Genomic DNA, 20,702 nt, shown 5'->3' on the forward strand with positions numbered 1-20,702 from the left:
TGTGCAGAGGTACATGGAGTAGCTGTGATGAGCATCCCACCTCCTCTCTGTTACGGGCCAAATGGGCTTTGAGCCAAGTCCTGTTCCCACACCAGCTGTCTGCTGAGATGAGTCCTGCCTAGGACAAAGGGCAATGGGGCAGCCACTTCCACTGCCCAGTGCCATCCCCTAAACACCATGAGAGCCATCTTCTAAACACACACCTGAGAACCTAAGTTTCTGATGCCCTATAGGATTTGGGTGCCCAAATGCTATCCAGCTCCCAGGAAAGCACGTGACCCGAATGCTGGAGTCAGGCCTCCCTGAACCGTGGGGGTACAACTGCCCAACGTGCTCAGTGACTGAGGAGCCCTCTGCAACACACTCCTGTGCACTGCGCACTTTCGCTTACCTTTTCGGCTCTGGATTCGGCTGGGTTTTGGGCTCCTTCTTTTTTTTGGACTCCTTTTTGGAATCCTTTTTTGTCTCCGTTTCAGCGGCAGAGGCTTTGCCCCCCTCACCGTCTGCACTTGGCTGTGACCCACCAAGTAATTCTGCCATGAGTTGGCTTGGGGGAGTGATTGAAATGCAGGGGGCAAGGCCGGCAGCAAAAGCGAAAGAAACAAGAAGAAAGCATGAAAAACCTCAAAATAAAACAAAAAGAAATTAAGCTGAAAGGAAACAACTGAAATCGTATAACAATTGGCAAAGAAAGAACGAATGAGCAACAGAAAGTCAGAACTAAAAAAGAAACTAAGGAAGCAAAACTTGGTTTCCATGACAAGATGTATGAAAGTAACTGCAAAAGCAAGCGACAGCCTTGCAATGTGAAACCTGGGCAATGCGTGTCGTAATTCAGGGTGGTATTTACCAGAGGGTATATGAAAACACCTAATTATTTTGTAACATTTCTTTCTTCAGCAACATACGTAGGATACAAAGTGATATCTCAAAATATACAATATAAATTAACAGAAAAGAAAACAGAAAAAGAAGCTGCAATAGATGCTACAGCTGTCAACAAAATAAATGGGGGGGGGGGAAAACACAGCTCCAGTTCCTCCCATCAAAGGTTTGTCACATTTGAGATAAAAGAACTGTCTTCTTCTGAAACTGAAATTGCTTTGTAACAGAGCAAGATAAAAGTTTCAGTTATGCCTAAGCAATTTCTGAACCGATGTCTCGTGGGCTTTAAATGAGACACGGGTCTCATTAAGCCCAAGGGCTTAAAGCCCTTTTGAGCACTGAAGTTTGATACTGTTGAAAATTTCACTGCTACAACTTGTCAGATCCTCTTGCACAGCAATTAAATCAGCACAGTGTATCATTTACCTCTATTTATTCAACCCGCGACAGTCACAGGGACTGCAACCGTATCTTCTTCAGAACTGCATCTTAGCAAGTGCCTGGGCAAGTAAGTTAAAAACCTTCATTTCTGGATCCTCTATGTGCATTTTTACTGCTTACATTAAACAAGCAATGAAACAAACAAACAAACCGACTATGCCACTAGAAGTGCTGCTGCCAAACATCCACTGTGAAAACAAATTGGGGACTGTTGTGCATTATCCAAGGAAACCTGTATTTGACAAAGTCATCCCTTGTTGTCAGGGCGCTGCTAGCCAAGAAGAATTCCTTACCTGTTGCCATGAACATGTGATGCACAAAAGGCAAAGCTGTAGTGAAGTAAGGTGGGGTCAATCATAGCTCCGTTTTCTGCGCGCTCTAGCAAATCTCTGAGGTAGCAGAGATGTCTGTGACAGCCTCTCACTCCATTACGTGCACAATACTCATCTAGCACAAAGACCTGGCCAGGACTAAACCAGCCCTGTTTAGAAATAAAGAGACTTGATTTTAAATATAAGTTATTAAATACAAAGGCTATCAGATTTGGAGGTGTAGTGGTCAACTGTTCTAATAAAAGAAATACAAACCTAAGGGTACATTAAGGAAAAAGGAGAGAGGTCACTCAAACAATACAGTCTGTACATTATCACTCAAACACAGAAAATACTCAGCGTAACAGTTAACAAAAAGGTATTAAGCTACCATTAAAGGGAAATGTCATTTAAAATGCTGAAAAGTTACGCCAGTTCATGTCAGTGCCTAGCAAAAAAAAAAAAAAAAAAAAAAAAAAAAAAAAAAAAAAAAAAAAGAAAAAAAAAAAAAAAAAAAGACACCTTGAAGAGATGACAAGGTTTGGTTATTTAAACAGTGTGAAACAGTAGTCTCATTCTGGGGATTGGATTGTACATTTGGCCGGGAACAGGAAGATTGATCTGGGGGAAGAGGACAGAGGATTACACCGAAAAATGACTTCTCTTGCATCTAGCAGGTAGGAATGTCCTGCAGACGGAGAAAGGCAATTCTGCAGTATCAGAAAGGGACGTTTCCCATTGTCCTTACTGCATGCTGCTGGCGACATGCTCTGACATCGCCCAGCTCCTTGGCACCGAAACAAGGGGAGCTCTGCTCAAGAGCAGGCTTCCTTTACAAATCCAAAACAATTTCTTTGTATCAGTCCTGAGGGGCTAGTGACACAAGGCTTGTGGCGCTACGTCGGACTCCCGAGGAGGATGCCCTTCCCTGCAAGGGGATGGCTCTGGTGAAGGTCCTGGGACAGCCGAAGTGGAGCCTGCCTCTGCCTTCAGGAAAGGGGCTAATGAGAACGAGAATAATCTCGTAGATTGCTTTTCAAAACGCTGCAAAATCGTCAATATTTACATGGAAATTTGGATGCTAAACAATTGCTAAGACGCAGCTCTGGAATGCATCAAGCTGCAAAATCTTTCATCATTTAATTGAAAAGTTCCTGCAGCGGGCGGGAGAGTAGTTGAGGCAGAGCACTGCCCCTATAGGCAACTTCTTTGCCACCCCATCTGTTACCCCAAATGCTACATCTTAGAAACAACACTGCTGTGAAAGATTAAAATATATTTTCTACCACTCAGATGACACCAAATCTTTTCTAGATGCCAAAATAGCTGCTTTGAAAAGAGTTGAAGAAATATCAATTAAGAGCTCAAAGACATAGAGAAGGATTTGCTCATCCTTATTGGGCCAACTCCAAAACAGATTGAGAAAAGAATTAAAATAATGAGGGGAAAATGATAGATATAGGGAGTAGCTACAGTGCTGGGATCACTAGAAGTGCACATTTCAAAATGAAGACACAGAACAATGCAGATGGGACAGCCCTCTGGAAGGCTATTTTTTGGGAGGGGTACATTTGCCTTCACCACTTTTAGTGGTATTTTTGTCTGCTTTTTGCTTGGTGGTACTATGCTTGATTCTGGAGTTCTTTATGTTGCCTGTTTGTGACATCCTTAGATCATCTCTGGTCTCTCTTCGCATCAGTCTTTGGTGATCAGGTACGGTAAAAATACGGAAATGCCGTGATTGCTCTGCCTTTGGATAGAGGGGTAGAAGTGCAGCCGAAATTGTGATATTCACCTAGTACAAAGAAAGAACTCATTTCTCCCTATGGGGTGAAATCTTGGCTCTACTGACAGTGATGGGAAGACTGGCACTGATTTCACTGGAGTCAAGTATCAGTCTGAGGCAAAGGAAGCAGAGGCTGAACCCAGCGATCTGGAGCATGCCACATTGCTCCCCTGAACTGGGGTCTGTGATGTGCTGCTTCTCAGGAGAACAGAAGGGATGATGGTAAACACCCAAAATTGCTGCCATGGTGCAATGAGGGGAAGAGTGAGCAGAGATCAGAGGTTCAGTGATGAGCCCCAGACCTCATGAGAGCACAGGCAGCAGATCCAGAGCCCAGGAGGACCAGGAGGTCTTCCTTTGCATGGCAGAGGTAGGAAATAAAACACTTGCTGCAGAATGGGGATCCAATGGAGCAGTAAACACTGCTCCCCGCAGCCCCAGAAAAACCCCCAACGTTTGATGAAAAGCTGTATTCAGACAGATCCCCAACATCATCAGACAGATCCTGGCTCTTTGAAGATGAAGACTTGCCTGGCCCAACAAGCTGACACCCAGCCAGCCTGGCAAATGCAGCTGACAGCGATGACACATGAGGTGTCTGTCCCCAGCTCAGCGTGGCCTCACAGATTGTCTCCAATGACATGAGGAAACCTGGAGGGGACAATGGAGGAAAGGAACAGAGCACAAGGAGCTCCACTGACTGTGTTCAACAAGCTGAACTGCTCTGATAAAGAGACACGTCCCAGGCACTGGGAGGGAATGGCAGGGGAGCTGGGAAAAGCAAGGCTTGGTCAGAACTGGTGACACATAGGTCAGTTGTCTAAAGGCAAATGTAACTTCCGAGAAAACCAGAGTTTTTGAGGGCAATTACACATTTCAGTAGCTGATATTTCCCATTTACCATAGGAAATCTATGGAAATTTAATCTTGGTGGTCTGCTTCATGGATCTCTTAACCTGACTCCCTCACATCATCTAGGTTAGGCTGGGTACTCTGAAGACCTTCCTCTGGTACATGCTGTGCTGTAAAATACAAATTCTACAAATGCTGACACATTAAGGCAATACAGCTCCAGCAGAGAGATGGCTGTGTGAGCTGGATGCTGGCAGTGGGTGGGGAAGTCTTGGGAAGAGTTGTAGGGCAGTTTCGGAAACAACACGCACATCCAAGTGAAAAGAATGAAGACCCACGCATGTTTGGGGTCCATACTAAGCTGGAACAGCTGAATACTCTTCTCAAAAGTCCAGGAAATACTCTGAGTGTGACTAAATTATCAATTTGTGAAAGATGGGCAAGACCCCTCTGTAAGCTGTGCAGAAAGTGTTCTTCCCCCTCCCCAGCACAGAGCTCTCTGCCAGTAAACATCACTTCTGCTGTGGCTGGGATGAGTCAGCCAGGCTGTTTGTTTTCCTAGGGATGCCTGGCTCAGCCCGTGATGGGGCTCACAATTGTGTTGTTTAACCTGGTTCCACGGAAAGGAAGCAATGCTGAGTTATCCTCTGTGCAGGGTAAGTCTTCCATATCCACGTTTGAAAACAACAAGAGGTGTGACGAGGCAAAACTCTGTGGAACCTTGCACGGAATGTCCTGTAGGGAATAAGAATTGCCCAGTGGCACACAGTGGACAGAGCAGGCTTACCACGGGCTCACAGCTCCTCCAGCCAACTCAGCACAGTGCTATCACCAACATTCCAAAGACACAGCAAGAATAGTGGGAGCTCTTTGCAGTTTTTGAGGGCAGTCTGTTTTTACACCATAATCAGGACAAAAACATGGCAAAGTAAGTCAAGAAGCACGTGAAACCAAGCACAGGTGAACACAGGCCATTATTCTGTTCCTTACAACACTGCAATGGGTGATTTGAAAGAAGATGGTTAATTGGTGATGCTCCACTCTGAAGAGGATGAGTCTTGGTGCTGAGGGGAGCTCCACCACTCTGGTAGCTTCTAGCAAGGGCCTAAACATCTCCATAACAAGCAGAAGTGCAGCTGGTGGGTTTCTTGAAGAAAAACATTGTTAATCATTTTCAGTGATGGCCTCTCACCTCTCCATGAGTTTAATTCAACGGCCACAGCTCTCTCACCAGGCCCAAGACTGCACAGAGACAAACCAGCAGCAAGCCAACCTCTCAGACATGCATGGATGGGATGATCTTCCTAGGGTCAGCCATGCGTGGGGAGCAGAAGCTGCATGCCAAAGTCACTGCCTGCCAGAGCAAGGACCTTGATGGAACCAGTGAGGAACCTGCTGCAGGTCTGACAATGCTCCCACCAAGCCTACTTATACCACTTGGGTATCTGCAGGTAAAGTGCAGCCTTCTCCCACCCCATCCTTACCTCAGGGGATGTCCACAACTGCTCCTCCTAGCCCTGCCTCTCAGGAAGGTGACAGCTCACTACTGCTAGTGGCATTTATTTGGATCTCAGTCGTTCAGAGGAGATTGGCCCTTATGTGTGGTACAAGGAGCAGGGCAGTGAGAGGAGCACCATGGTGGAGGGGGACATGGAGGGCAGGATTTGAGACCGACAGCCTCCTTGCCAACTGCTCAGCTGTGTTCCCAGGCTGCTGCTTTTAACAGCAAGGCACTCAAGAGCTCCAGGGACTGCATAGCTGGCAAAGGCTCTTGGCACAGTGTGGTCTTTCTGCTGAAGGAGCCCACCATGACACCCCAGTGTGCCACCCTGTGCAACAGTAGGAGGGCAGGAGGTCAGAAACTGTCTCATATCACGTTCAGGATGTGTCCTCTGTTTCAGGATGCTCTAGAAAGGATTCATCCTGTCATTTTCTCAAAAACTAAGAGCCTCTTCATCCTCCTCACTGAAACTGCTAAAAATTAATACCTAAGGTTGCATTGTTATTGGTTATTTGTTATTTAGGCCCTTATAGAACATAAGAGCCCCCAAGCACCGCACCCCAGCCGCAGGCTACAAGCTTTCCTGGAACATCTCAGTGCCACTGTCCTACAGTGGGCAAAGAGCTACAACTGCTGCTCATGGGAGTATACTCAGGATGGGCATGCAACTATGTGAGCATGGACCGACTGCAGCAGCACTGCAGTTATCCACACAGTCCCATCTGTTACCTGCTTGGGAACCCTGCCCATAAAGAGATACAAAGCTGGGTACAGTTATTCCTGGTGGGACTCCATTGATATGGGAGGTGGTACCAGACAGTCATCTTTTCCCTGTTCTTTCATCCAGAAGACTCTGGAAGGCAGTGCAGGAGGCTGCAAAACACTGCTCTCTACTTCACATTCCCACACTGGACTTTTTTCTTTGCAGGAAGAAACATTTTAAACATTGCAAACAGAAATGATAAAGACAGTGCGACTGGAGAAGAACAGCAGTCAGTTCACTGCAGGCAGCCTCTCAAAAGAAAATACCTCTGGGCCAAATTCAAACCTGGTGTAAACAGAAGTCAGTCTTCCAGCAACAGGGGGATTAGCCCCCAGTCGCACTAGCTTTGACTTTGCTGCTTGATGTTTATATCACTAGAGACCAAAGAATATACTTGCCAGACAAGAATAGGAATCATTAAGTCTGTGGTCCAAAGTGAGGCGCTGAACCATCTCAAAGAGTGAAGCGTGGTCAAAGTTACAGGGATTGGAAGAGATAAATTCATCCATGCCATGCTTTTGAGCTCTATCTGCATCTGTTCATTTATACATATAGAGAAAGACACCATTTAGAGAGATATAAGACATTTTAGTTGACAAATATAACAGAAAAAAATATACAGTATGAAGCATGAAAGCCAAGTATTTTCTCTTCCCTCCATTGCCATTAAATTTTCTCTTTGCAGGCTATACAGTACACTTCACCTCCCATTGTCAACTTGCATCAGTTACGGACTATATTATTGCATCTAGGCAAAAGATTTTAGAATTAACATCTTGTCAACTGCTCATTACAGTGCATTTATTCTGTACTTAAAACCAGAACACAAACGCACGAATTCACTCTGCATCTTACAATAGACTATGAGTTAACAGAATTTTGGCTCACATAAATTAGCTCCTATTTAGATAGTTGTGGTTAATTGTGATAGATTCTGCCATTCTAATGAAGTTACAGCTTTTTTTCTCTACTTTTACTAGGTTTTCTAGGTATCACACCAGTTACGTTGTTCTTTCTCCAAATGCCAATGTTTGTCTTCCCCACGGCAATTTTTTTTTTCCTAACAGCAACTTTAAATGCTACCTCACTGAAATAAAAAGATGCTCTTTTAAGCATTGCTAAGAAGTTAAATTGATATGTAGTTTGTTGTCACAGAGGCAGTAACCCGACAGCGCGTCGGAGCTGCCAGTCATCCCGATGGAGAGACTGAAATTTCCTCTGCCTAGATTACAAGCTGCCATTTTTGGGTGAATTAACAGCCTCAACGTATTCACACTTCTCTGCTTTGGGTGACGTTTATGGGCACTAACTCCTAGGGGCTAATTAATTAATCTCAACGTGGTTAACTAAACTACACCAAATTCAGCAGCTGAAACGAAGCCTCCAAGCCAGCCTGGGTGCGGCCAGCCAGGACCCCGCTGGGCGCAGGTTTTGTTCTAGCAGCGGCTGGGGAATTAAAGGACACCTTTCACTTGGTTTTGTCTGTGCTCAGCTTCCTACTATATGGGTTCTTGCCAAATCCTCGACAAAGAAAATAGGATTTAAATCCTTCCCCTGTTTATAGCCTCCTAGGGGAACTGGGTGGCCTTGAAACAATGTAGCTGAAAGGACACAAAAATGCAGTTTTCCGCAGCAGGAGTATATGGTAACTGTATTTGTTTTAAAACAACATCCCTCTTTACCAGAAAAAAAAACCCAAAAATCCTTAATTAAAAAGAAGAAGAAGAAAAAAAAGTTTTAAATGCGAGTGAGAATGTTCTTTTATATATGTTTCTCTATTCAATATTTAGCTGTGAAGGATGGCATGTCTTCCCAAATACCTCATTTGTGTCAGTGCTCTCACATAGTAATGATCATTAGTAGCAATCTTTGCATTTTCTGTATAGTCTGTCATTATCTATATACAAACTGTATAAATAACATCACTCACTGGAAAGAAATCAGACAAATTTAAACATGTAACATTTCAATTAGCTGCTAGCAATACTTAATTCAGCTGTAGCTGGCAATTTTCCTCACTATAACCCCGCTGAATACACACTGATGTTTTTCCTACAGAGGATTAATTTCTGAAGGTCTGCTCCCCTGTTTTGCTGTATGTGCTGGGTCCTGCTGCCCCCCTACCACTGCCTCCCTTCCAGGACCCAAATCCCCCCTCCTTCTGCCGTGCATTCAGCACCAGGACAGAAGCAGCTGCCGATGGTGCTGAGCGAGGTGGCAGCACAAGGGCTGCTGAGGGGATGGGAACAACCTCCCTGGGGAGCACATCACCTCTATGGCACCTCTCCAGCATCCCTGGGCATGGGATGTGCAGCCCACCCAGCCCTGTGGCCTGCAGCATAGACTTGCTCCTGTCTGTTTTGACAGCTTTCTGCCCCATTGTCTCTGTCCCTTTGGGCCAAGATGGATTTGATTGCATTCACTCCCAAAGAGTTCGGCTGCGCTGTTTTCATTCCATCCCCAGTGCCCGGAAAATGTTTTAACAGCTATTATCAGACTATTTTTAATGGCTTGCTGCTCTGCCCAGCTCCTCGGAGTTGACTGCAAGCTGACAAATTGGCTGGAGGCCTTCATTTGCCAGCTTTGCTCAGAGATTTTATTACTTTTCAATTAGGAGCCCTGATACACTGTCAATCCTCCTGCTCAGCCAACGAGGCTCTGAGAGCCGAGTAAATCAGCTGGAAATTGGAAGAGTCCTCTAGCCCTTTAGCTGGTGAACCTTTTTGAGCATATGTGCTAGAAAGCATGTTTGAAATGAGTATTTTTTATTCCAGACTAATAAGATTTTTCCCATATTACATTCTCTGAGCAAGGTGGGCACAGAGCAAACCTTCTGCTGGTGGGAACCGACTGAAGCACCGCTGGATTCCACAGAGCCGAGGGTTTGGCTGGGCTTTTTACAATCTCCCTGCCCAGGGCAGGGGCAGCGACACTTCCCTGACAAGCGTGAGAACAGACACAGTGATTAAACGTCCTTCACAACTGTCCATAATCAGGGGCAATTTTACTTTCATTAAACACTTTGAAGCCACATCTTCCGTTGGGTGCCGGCTCGAAAGCCCATTTACCCCAAATCTCTCCTCATCGGAACAACCACATGAAGAGAGAGACATCAGACATGGCACTGTGTGAGCTCAAGTGACCAGAAAAGCATTATGCACATGACTTCTGCTCAGTCAGTGATTTAAAATGTGGATTTCTGCCATGGGAAGGAGGATGAGCAGCTGCAGCTCTCCCTGCACAACCCAGCGCTGCAGCTCTTCATGGCCAAACCGTTTTGCACCAGCAGAGATGCAGGGCTGGGTGGGTGCACATCACCCACCCAGGGGATACAGCTGTTGTGATGTGAACTGGAGATGCCTGTGGAGAATGGTAATACAAATGTGTATTTCTTTTAAAAGGAGTATCAGCTCTGGGCCAGATGCTTCATCGGCCAAAATTCTTAAAAATAATAAGGAGCAGGTTAAAGAAATCAATCCTATACTCAACTCACTTTCCCTTAATTATTCTAAATAAACACCCCCTACACCTTACAATTTATTTTTGCATTTGATTTTTCCAAGGGGCTCACTTTTAAAAATGAAATTCATGAATCAAATTATACCAAAACCATTAAACTTCATAGATTACACAAAAAAGAAAAGAACGGATCTAAATATAATATTACTCTGCTTCAGAAAAATATCTGCAATTTGAAATAAAGCCAACATTTGCATATGTAATAAGTTTTATTTATAATCCACCTTCTTTTGAAATGGCCTATGCAGTTTGAATGTGATTTTAAACAAAGTACAAAATGAGAATGGCTAATATGCACACCCAAACTGTACAGCCAATTTTTCAGTACTTTAAATTAATTGTTTCAGTCAAATACAGCTGCTTTTTTGACCCTGCTCTGTTATTCTAGCTAAAAAGGAAGGAAAAACCAAAGAAAGAAAGTTATATGATGCTCCAGTAATTTGCAATCCCTTCCCAAGGTGCCGTGCCAAGCTTGCTGGTGTTTCTTTGTTCGGGGCCCCAGCTGAAATGCTGCTGCAGGCCCACAAAAGTTATCTTACATATTTAGACAAGCTGCACACAACTGCAGCTGAAAGGTGTTCGATGGTGGTCTCAGGAGGGAGGCTGCCGGTGGAGGGACATGGCCAGCACAGGCTCCACAAACCTTTCTTCTGCAAAACTGCAGACTCTGGCCTTTTATGTAACATTTGGTCCCCTACATAACTGCCTTTTAAAAATACTGCTGGGTTTATTTTGTCCATTTTTATCCAGTTTGCATTTTCTGTTGACTCTATTAACTGAACCCCTGTCACACACACCCTCCCTACATGTGTTTGAAATCAGAGTCTTAAAAATCTGCCAGTGTCAGGAATGCAAAGATTTCAACAGGAACAAGAATCATGAAAACCAAAGCACTGCCCCACTGTTTGGTTCTCTGAGGGCTGTATTTCTCTTTATCTATCTGTTATTTAAAAAGGAAGAGACAAATCAGTCAAATCTCTCATTCTCTTTTTTTTCTTAAATGCTGCTCTCTGCATTTCTTTTGCTCCAGCAATAATTTTGGCAGATTTGGCTTTGAGAGCAGTGAAGTTAATAGCGGGGGACAAGCTCCACAAAAGAATTCTTGTTATAAAAGGCTTTAGGTAGCCATTTTGTTGTAAGAATTTCTTACTTCAGATTTGTTTCTTTTCATTAATGAGTGACTTTGTTTTAGTATCAAAGGCAACTGAAAACCTAGCAAATTTTACAACATATTTCCCTGTTGCAAGAACAATAAAAAACCACCAAACAAACAAAACCCCAAACAACTGTAAATTAAAAGGTGACTTTGTATCTTACTCATCTGGAAAATGTGTGCTTGTCATATCTGCTTGACATTACAAGAATGAAGATGTGGTTTGGACAGTAACAAACAATGACACTAGTCAACCTCATCAGGAGACGTGAAATAAAGGAATGACAATGATTGATGGCAGCTATTCATTTACAGATATTTCTAGAAAAGTCTTTGCTGGCCTGGCTGGGCAAAGCTGGAGAACTTTTCCAGCCTGGCCAGCAGTGCACCACCGCGGCCAGCTCATGGAGTGCCCACTGCAACCCACTGCCAGCCCTGGGGGGCAGCGGGGTCCCCTCCTGCTCACGGACACATCTGGGCTGTGACTTGTCAAAGAACCACCCAAGGAAGTGCCTGAAAGCCCCATTTTGTTTGCCTGCGTGGAGCAAGAGACCTCACTAGCGAATACCGGTGTTCTGGAGGGGGAAACACTAAATCCCTGTACCTGGATTGAAATGCCAGGTGGATTTGTGTGTGAGCTGCTGGCAGTGCTAGCTGGTGACTTATGACATCCCCTCCTCACTGTGCACTGTGGCATTGCCACCTCTGAGAAGTGATGTGTGTGTGCTCAGGGCTCTGCAAGCCTCCTCCCCAAACCCGCTCCCCGCGCAGAGCTGCGGCCGCTGCAGGAGCCTCGATTCACCTCTCGGCTGCAAAGCCAAGAGCTCTTTCTTCTCCCCTTCATATTACTGCATTTTAGAAGATAGTTTTAAATATAATAGGCTGTTTATTCCTGTGGCTTATGGCTTTTCCCCTGCTTCAAACAAATCCTTTTCTGCTTCAGTTAGAATTTTAATATATGGTTATGAATGCTCCTGTAAATCACCAGACACACTAGGCATTGAATTGCAATCTGAGTTGTTTAAGGATTGGTAGTTAAATGAATAAGAATTTGTAGCATGCACTTACACAATTCCTTGTGTGGCAAGTTAAAAACACAGTTTTGGAACAGCTATTTATAATACAAAACATTTTTCACAACATTTTTATAACTATTCAAAAATATTTTGAATTGAATGGCTGCAGCAACCTGTGAATTTGTACTTTATAAGTCAGAGTTCCAGGCTTCTTAAAGCATGTAGAAAAGATTTACAGGCTAGTTTTAAATTCATGCAAGTTATGTGAGACTAATTTAACATTTTAATTCTGCATTCCTGCAATGAAGCATCTGCAAGTTGACAATACAGAAGACACAGCAGCGTTCTCATGATATCTTTAACTATCTAAAAAAAGTAAAGCAATTAAAGCACAAAACTAATAATCTAATAAGATAGCGATGCATTGTAGTGCAAATACATGTAATGTTGCCAAACCCAGGTTCATTCATTCGTTCATTCACTCACTCTTTCTTTCTTTCTTTCAAAGAGGAAAAAATATATATTTCATTGAAATTAAACTTTTAGGGGGTTGTTGTTTTTTGTTTGGTTTTTTTTTTTTTATGGTAAAGTCTGATAAGAATTCTCTTTGGAAATCCAAACATTTAGAAAACAAAATAAAGAAAGAAAAAAGAAAGTGTCTGCTGAGAAGGAATTCTGCCTGCTACCCAGGGGGATATTTGTACACACACGCACATACTCACACATAGGAAAAAAGAAGAAAAAAGAAATAAAAGGAGGAGGAAGGAAAAAAGGAGTCTTGTTGATGGCCGAGAGGGATGACACCGCCTGTTCCTTCTCATAATTGCATTCAGATACTCCGGATACATATTTGCCAGCTCTCATGACCCACTGATGCTATTCCTTCCTAAGGAAAGTAGGCACTCACCAGGTATTACAGAAGATTTAAACACCAATAAAGGGTTTGTACTGGGCGTGTTTAGGACTGAACAAACTGAGAAGCTCTCTTACAGCACAGTCTGGGCTTTTATCTTTTGCAAAGTAGGTATACCAGTGGGAAAATGTAAAATAGAAATTCCCCTGGCTTATTCTTTAACTAGCGCAGCTTTGATTGGTGACTGAGACCCATGCTATAACAGCAATTTATGATAATTTTGGGGAACAGCAGCACCCCTCCATGAAAAATGCATTTAAGTCAGAGCAGGCCAGCATCTCCAAATGCAGGGTGACCCAGAGAGCTGCCACTTGCTGCTGAAATCATTCCCTACGGAGTTAACAGGAGGGGGAACGAATCAAACCTCAATGACTTGGGGCTCTTTCCACAGGGCATGTGTGGAGGGGTTTCTGGGGGTATCCTCTGGAGTCCTGCACCTTCTCTGGGACTCTTGGGGTCTCCTGCCCTACCTTTCTATGCTTTGAGGTGTCCATGGTTAGCCCCGCACTCTGGTGCGCTGCACCAAGCTAAACATCGGCACGGAGAGAAAGGATATTGTCAGAGTGCAAAATGATCTGTTTTCAGGCAGGAAGCAGTCAACTAGATGTAATTTCCATGAAACAAAAGAAGGTATTATTTACAGTTTTATTGTGATGTTAATTAATATTTACATCTTGGAATGAAAAATAGAAATGTTAATGATTGGCTTTACTAAGAGGATCACTTGATGCCAATGTGAAAGCCAGGGAGAGAAGGCAATTATGCAAACATCACATGCATCCCAATTTCAGTATGGAAACTTACATTTCAAATCTCAATTCAGGAAAATAACATGGAAAGTTTGTACTACAAAATCTAAACATGAGAAAGATTTAAGAGAAAAAAAAAAAAAAAAAGCACATTGCATATGTCAGATAATCTAGTCTGATTATCTGAGCTGTGCTAGCTACAGGGAAGCACTTACCCTTGAGTCCAGCTAGAAGTTAGCAGGGTAAGAAGGAACAAACCAGAATAACATAAAGACTAGCAACAAGGCTCAGGAAAGCAGACAGGAGCCCTAACCTAGCAGCTAAATATTTGGGTTCAAGCAAAGAATGAAAAAGAAACTTAAAGAAAATCAAACCAACTGAAAACAAAACCACTTACAGCTGAAAATTTCTCAAGCAGCTCAATAAACCTCGCTACTTATTATGGGGGAACAAATCATCACAAATTCTCAAAACAACCAACTCATTGTATATGGTGTGATTAACAGTTATTAAATATAAACAGACATTAAAAACTAAATACAACCACAAATGATACGTAAAACAAGTACACACCAATCTTTCATGTTAAAAGAAAAGGGTTTCAAGAAGAAAAAAAAAAACAATGTTGAGCATGTTTGGGAATTTTCTTTGATACATCACTAACACAGAACAAAGAAAGATTGGTGCTTTCAGACAAGTGACCACTTTTATGAAGCTTAAATATTGCCAAAAGGTGTAATATATATTGGCAGCATTATTGACTATAACACTGTGAATGATTTCAACAGTAAACGAGAACAGTTTGGGGTTTTTTCTTTTATAACGTGAACACTGGAGAAAAGCACAGCTTTGTGTAAATGGAATTTTTCTTTGAAATTGTAGCAAAACAAAAAAAAAGCAAAACTTTTCACTCTAGCAGGTATTGTTCACCCACGTAAAAGGAATTGTAAGTCGTACAAAAATTAATGAATAGCAGGATCTATTTTTTTCAGTACTCAAATTGCAAATAAAATAAACTCCACCCTGGTTCAGAGCTGTCTGTTTACTTCTAAGTCAAGTGCTGCCATCGAACTGTGGATGAGAATTTGAGTGCTGCTCGAACTTTATATTTACTGTATCAAAAGAGGTGGGAACCAAATGGAATTCACTACTTCTCCCAAGTTTCCCAAACAGCAAGATCCGTGCTTCCCAAGTTTCTGTGCAACAGACAGCTCCATGCCAGGCACGGAGGGCTGGATTTTCTGTGCGTGTGCATGCATGCGCATGAGCCGCCTCGGACTGCTACGACATGGAAGCTGTAACAACAGTTACTCGTCAAATGGCTTAACATTTACTTCTTTGCACATCCTCATTCACCATAGCCTCTAATAAGCACAATTTAAAAAAAAAAAAACAAAACAAAACAACCAAAAAAACCACAGGTATAAAGATAAATGAACAAGAATAAAGTATCTCACAGATGTCCTTACCTTTCTACAGGCAAAAAGGAAAAATAAATAAACAACCCCAAACCAAAACACCCCAGCCAAATAAGCCAGTAACAAACCTAGACCCTTTTAAAAATGCAATACTTGGTACATTCGGATTTCAAGACTGAAGGAGCTGAGATGTGTATTTGTGCATTTAAGACTCCCTGTATGTGGCATGCGTGACTCACTGTTGCTTCAGATCATTTAACTGCTGCACCTCATGACTTCTGCAATGAGCACTGGCATGTATAAATGTTAAAATATGAAAAATGAGCAGCCTTTCCTGTTGAGATGAAGGTGTATTATGGCATGTTGCCCTCCTCCTCTTGTAGGATGTGCACAAAGACCTGTCAGAGGAATCTAGATCCAAAAGGGGGGAGAAGGAAAACCAAGGACAAAACACACCAGTTCAGAAAATGCTCAGACAGTAAACCACCACACTGATGGACTGATGAGCCAACTAGCTTCTCTCTCCCAGGCTTTGGCACAACACATCCAAGAAGGCTTCCCAGTACTTGCAGCAAAAAAGGGAGACTGATGCTGTGCAACTTACAGAAAAATACATTGTGGATGGAAAGAGGGTGGTGGTGTTATAAAAAGAAAAATGATCCAGATTTGGAGCTGGTACTGGCATGAGAGCAAGTGAGAGAAACTGAGGTCAGATCCTGACTCCCTCGAATGCCCTGGAGGGCCCAGGGGTGAAATCTTGGTTGTTTTCACCAGAAGCAAGGATGAAGGAGCCCTGCCTCCTGGCAAGTGAGCGAGATGCAAAACAAAGGTCAATCCTGTGGCATTCCTATAGCTCTGAGCACAGTCAGGCTGAGAGTCTGGAGGACCACAAGCAGCACGAGGCTCTGATGGACGAGCTGGGCTGTGTAGATGCAGATTTGACTCCTGGGCCCAGTCACTGACCTCCCTGATCCATGGCAAGGATTAGAACAAGCCAGCTGCCCCTTCTCCACCCCAGGTACCCTAAGTAAAGAGGTTCAGCTCTCCCACACACATAGTGCTTGGCTGTGCAAGCAAATCATACACCCAAGTGTCCACAGCCCTGAGCAATTCCTTTTCCTCCTCAAAATCCTGGAAGATTTTGCTACAGATGCTATGATGTGTCTTAGAAAGCAACACTTCACCTGACCCTTCATATTGGTCTGGAGAAGTGAAAACTCTAAATATCAGGAATTTACCTAGTAGAAAAATTCTCCCAAGCTTGACGTCTGCAGGGGTGGGAGAAGACTGGAGGGAAAGGTGTTTCCTCAGTTTGATGATCTCTGCTCTCATTCTACTCTGCAGGGATGATGAACAGGAGTGCATCCTCTACGCACCAACCCCACAACTAAGAGCACCCTTCAGCATCACTTGTGAGGAGAGGGAGCCACCAGCAGAATCCCTCTGTTGCTCCCCCTTTCTATGCTTTGAACGCTTTTAGCACGGGAAAAAGCAGCAGTAGAGGGATCTATGCCTGCTATTTCCGAGAACTCTCTGATTAAATGTTCTGGGCAGAGGGACATAAATCCCTGGGAACGCTCTGGGGTCGGCACAACTCAGCCAGCCTGGAGGCTCATCACAGCCAGTAATGTCCCACTTGCAAGAGGCCAATTCCCACCTCCCATTTTGGCTTCCTTCCCAGCCCTAGTTCTTTACACCTTGCACTCCCAAAGTCAGTGACTGTGATGAAGAGGATGAGGATCATTGAAATGAAAACACTGACTACAGGTTACCACACTGCATCACACTACATTCCACTTGCAGCAGCAGCAACGCAAGGCAGAAGGGAGGCCAAAACACGCAGGCGTGTGGAAGACACAAAGAAATAAAAAAAGCAGCAAGCGGAGGTTTTCTGCTACAGCACTGGTCATACAGCTGTATGTCTTGTACTGTTACTTTCTGTTACTGGCATGAGGAAGTTAAACAAATATAAAAGACGGTCAAGCGCTACTCATAAGGAAATCTCAGATTTTCTGAGTTCCTTACAACAATATACTCCATGACTGCTTTGCAGAGACTATTTTAAAAAGTTGAAATGTATTTTAATCAGAAGAATTCTTTAATTGTTTACCACTTTTCCTTATTTTACTTATATTTGATGATACTAATTCTTAAATTTTGCTGAAACTAGCAAGAACTGCTGCATGTTACATAATAAAGGGGCTGCAGGTGATTGAGACCTTCAAGAAAAATGAGCAGAGAGGCAATTGTGTGGTTTATAATCAAATTACATTTGCGAGAGGAAAGAAATTGCTCTAAATTTCAGATGAAGCGAAGTGTGTATAACTGCATAGGACATGCAGCATAGCTACGACTTAAAAGATGATTGCTTTAAATTCACATCTAACTGGCCTGCAAAGCAACCTGTTAAAAATACCATATGTTTTCCTACAGTTGAATATTCAACAGGAGACCTCTTTTTGTGTGTGCATTTCATACTTGCAAGATTTGCACCTGTAGTTTTGACCACGTGATGCATTTGACAGACAGCTAATGGTGCTAATGAATTGCTCTGATCTGGGTGTGCAATTTATTGTGTGTGAGTAAAACACGTGTCCGCGGAAAGCAAGGTGGGTCTCAGGCTCTCAGATCCCAGTCTCTCTCCTCCATCAAGTATTGCACTTTAAAATACCCATTGATAAGTTCCCTGAAGGAATTTTGTTTCTTGGGTTTGGTTCTGTCAAACACACAGGTTAACTGCTTCTGGATCTACTGATGTAAAAAGAAGCTTTATGATAATGAAAAAACTTTTTGTTTTGAAATCGGAAACATGTGTGAACATCAATTTACATCAGTGCAGAAAATCTTTCCATCAAAGACTTTGGCTGTCTAGCAGAACTTATTTACTTACAAAATTGAGAGATTGGAGCATCTATCTGGGGTACATTTCCTCCTTTAGCATTTAGCTTTTGCACTTGGGTAGGCGGCACAGGTTTGTGAGACTGGCCAGTGGCTCGGTACATGGCTTGGACCCACAGGATACGGTCCTGCTCATCATCACTCGCAAAAATCACCGTGTCTCCTTCCTTCACAGCATTGAAGAATGTTCTGCCACCATCCAAACCTGGCAGGAAAGGAAGTGACAATGCAGTTTCACAGACTTTGAGGCCAACCAGGAGATATGCCCCAGCTTCCCACCCGACCACTGCTCTGCTGTCTCTTTACCCAGTCCCATGCTGCTCCCAGCTCAGTCCCCTTCCCTGCACCAAACTCACCTGCAACACAGCCCACAGGTCCCCAGGTAACCCAATTACTAAAACATGCCCCAACACACTCAGATTAATTTTTTCTCAAACATACAGCTCCATCTGTGCAAGTCCCATGTGGGCACCACTGGAGCCCAGTTAAAAATGGGGTTTGAGTGGGAGGTTCCCCATTAGACTGAAAGCATCAGTGCTCACACTGCAGAAAAAGGTCCTTGGGTGATATCCTTATTTTTATCATAGCCCTGATTTGGCACCCACCTTCCCATCTCCCTGATATGAGAGTTAAACAGGAATAAAGGTCTTGAAAACCAACCTACTGTATCTTTTCTTATCTCCTCTGGGGATACCATTACCCAGGGCATGGTGAGAACCACCATGCTCAGCATGTTGCCCCACTGAAATAAAAGAAAAATGGGGCAGGTCCACTTGAAGAAGGGTCTCAACCACCAAGAGGTACCTCCAGGTACCAGGGGCTTTCTGTCCCTGCTCCTTCCATGCACTGACATTCATCCTAGAGAGAATGGGGCCGGCAAAAATGCTGGCTTGGTCCCAAAAATATTTTCTACAATAAAGACAAGCATAGCTGCTAGCCTTTTATTTAGGGAATATAATCTGAAGGCACAGGTTAGAATCATTACTCAATTTGAGCACCCAGCTCACCATCAAATTTCACTGGGATTTAAGGGTCTAATTCACTTAGGCTCCCCAGAAGAGATGAGCCTTTCCCTCCTCTGGTGCAACTCCTAGCTCGGTCCCTTAGATCTATTTATAGTAAAGTCATGCATAGCTAATGATCAATATAAACACCAACATATTTAGAATAAAGCTGATCATAGTTCAGCTGCAGGCAGGGAGAGGAAGAGAGAGGAGTCTCTTTGGGAGCCGCCAGCCCCGTACCTGGCTGCGGGTCGGTGTAGTCCACAGTGTATCCGTCGAGCTGCAGCAGCTCTTGAGGTTCTGCTTTTTTCTCCCGGTAGCTGCACATAGCAAATGTATATTGACTAACCTGAGGAAAATCACAAAGCTAAGATGGCACCGGGTGACCACCGCAAGGCAATCTAAAACGCTTACAAACGCCACGCGCCGACAGCGTGTTTGCAGGGACTGGGGGTGGTGGGGTAATTTGGATGCCCACTGCCCATCAGAGACAGACTAAACTTTTCACCAGGCTTTTACAAAGCCCTCTCTTAGCACACCCTGCCGCACCACGCGTCTAATTCTCCACATCAGTACATACAGCGGTTTAATCTCCTCCAGAAGAGGAAGCTCCACGGCTTAAAACCCTCTATCATTCATCCCCAGACAAGTGCAAGAGTGACACCCTGTCACAAACAATGTGAGCTAAATTGCTAGGTGCCAGTCATATTAAAGCAATCTTAAGATCCCACTGATCTCGGCAGTTGTTGTCATCAGTGCTGTAAATGGCAGCTCTCACTCCTCTGAGGTACCATCTGCATGACACGATACATTCAATGTCAAGCTCTTGACGAAGCCGACTCAGCTGCGGGGGCTCTGCCAGGCTCCCCGATCGCCTTTGGGAGCCCATCAGGCCGCATCAAGAGCCCGCGCGTCCTCGGCGCGCTGCGATCTGGATGGTCGGCAAGGAGCTCAGCCAGGGAGGAGAGGAGAGGATTCTCCGTGCCCCAGGCTAGGAACTCACAGGGAAATTTACTGTCAAATGATTTCAAATGACTTTGTTAAGGTTGTGTCACATCCCGGACGCCTGACGTAATTTTATTTGTCTGGACATTTTCTTGACCTCTGGAGGAAACTTTAAAACTCTGGTGGGTGGCAATGAATTGCGCTTGTCATTTTTTGGAAGTTGGGAGAGATCCTGAAAGATGGGAGCATGGCTGAGCTGGGGGGTTTTGCCTTCAAACTCCAGCCAAATTGCTCGGCTACAAAGATACATGCAGCACTTCTTTTGGTGGCATCTCTCGCTAATAAAATGTAATTTATTGAAGTCGGGGGACCCGTCTATTGGCACAGCATCTCCCAGGCACCACTCGGTTTATTGCTGCCCTCTACGGGCTTCTGCTCGCTGCCAGCCTGCTCCAGCAGCCCTGCCTGCACTGAGCCTTCCTCTAGGAACAGCTCCAAAAGCCACCTAAGAATAAACTCTATCATTAACACATTTGTGGGAGTAAGAC

General features: G+C 43.9%; 1 protein-coding gene across 12 annotated transcripts in view; it reads right to left on the bottom strand.

Moving 5' to 3' along the window:
* CADPS (calcium dependent secretion activator) overlaps positions 1-20,702 on the bottom strand; it is a 207,938-nt gene that overhangs the window by 79,060 nt on the left and 108,176 nt on the right. For 6 of the 12 annotated variants that reach the window (XM_058422206.1, XM_040076166.2, XM_040076174.2 and 3 more), the window contains exons 10-14: positions 19,450-19,558; positions 18,198-18,410; positions 14,105-14,116; positions 6,938-7,074; positions 1,620-1,807 (exon numbers count right to left, since the gene is read on the bottom strand). In XM_058422206.1, the coding sequence (XP_058278189.1) occupies positions 1,620-1,807; positions 6,938-7,074; positions 14,105-14,116; positions 18,198-18,410; positions 19,450-19,558 (659 nt within the window). The remainder of the gene's footprint in view (positions 1-1,619; positions 1,808-6,937; positions 7,075-14,104; positions 14,117-18,197; positions 18,411-19,449; positions 19,559-20,702) is intronic. The other 6 variants (XM_040076170.2, XM_058422205.1, XM_040076175.2 and 3 more) reach the window with 1 other exon arrangement.

The sequence above is a fragment of the Hirundo rustica genome, chromosome 12 (assembly GCF_015227805.2).
Source record: "Hirundo rustica isolate bHirRus1 chromosome 12, bHirRus1.pri.v3, whole genome shotgun sequence".
Classification (NCBI taxonomy): Eukaryota; Metazoa; Chordata; class Aves; order Passeriformes; family Hirundinidae; genus Hirundo; species Hirundo rustica.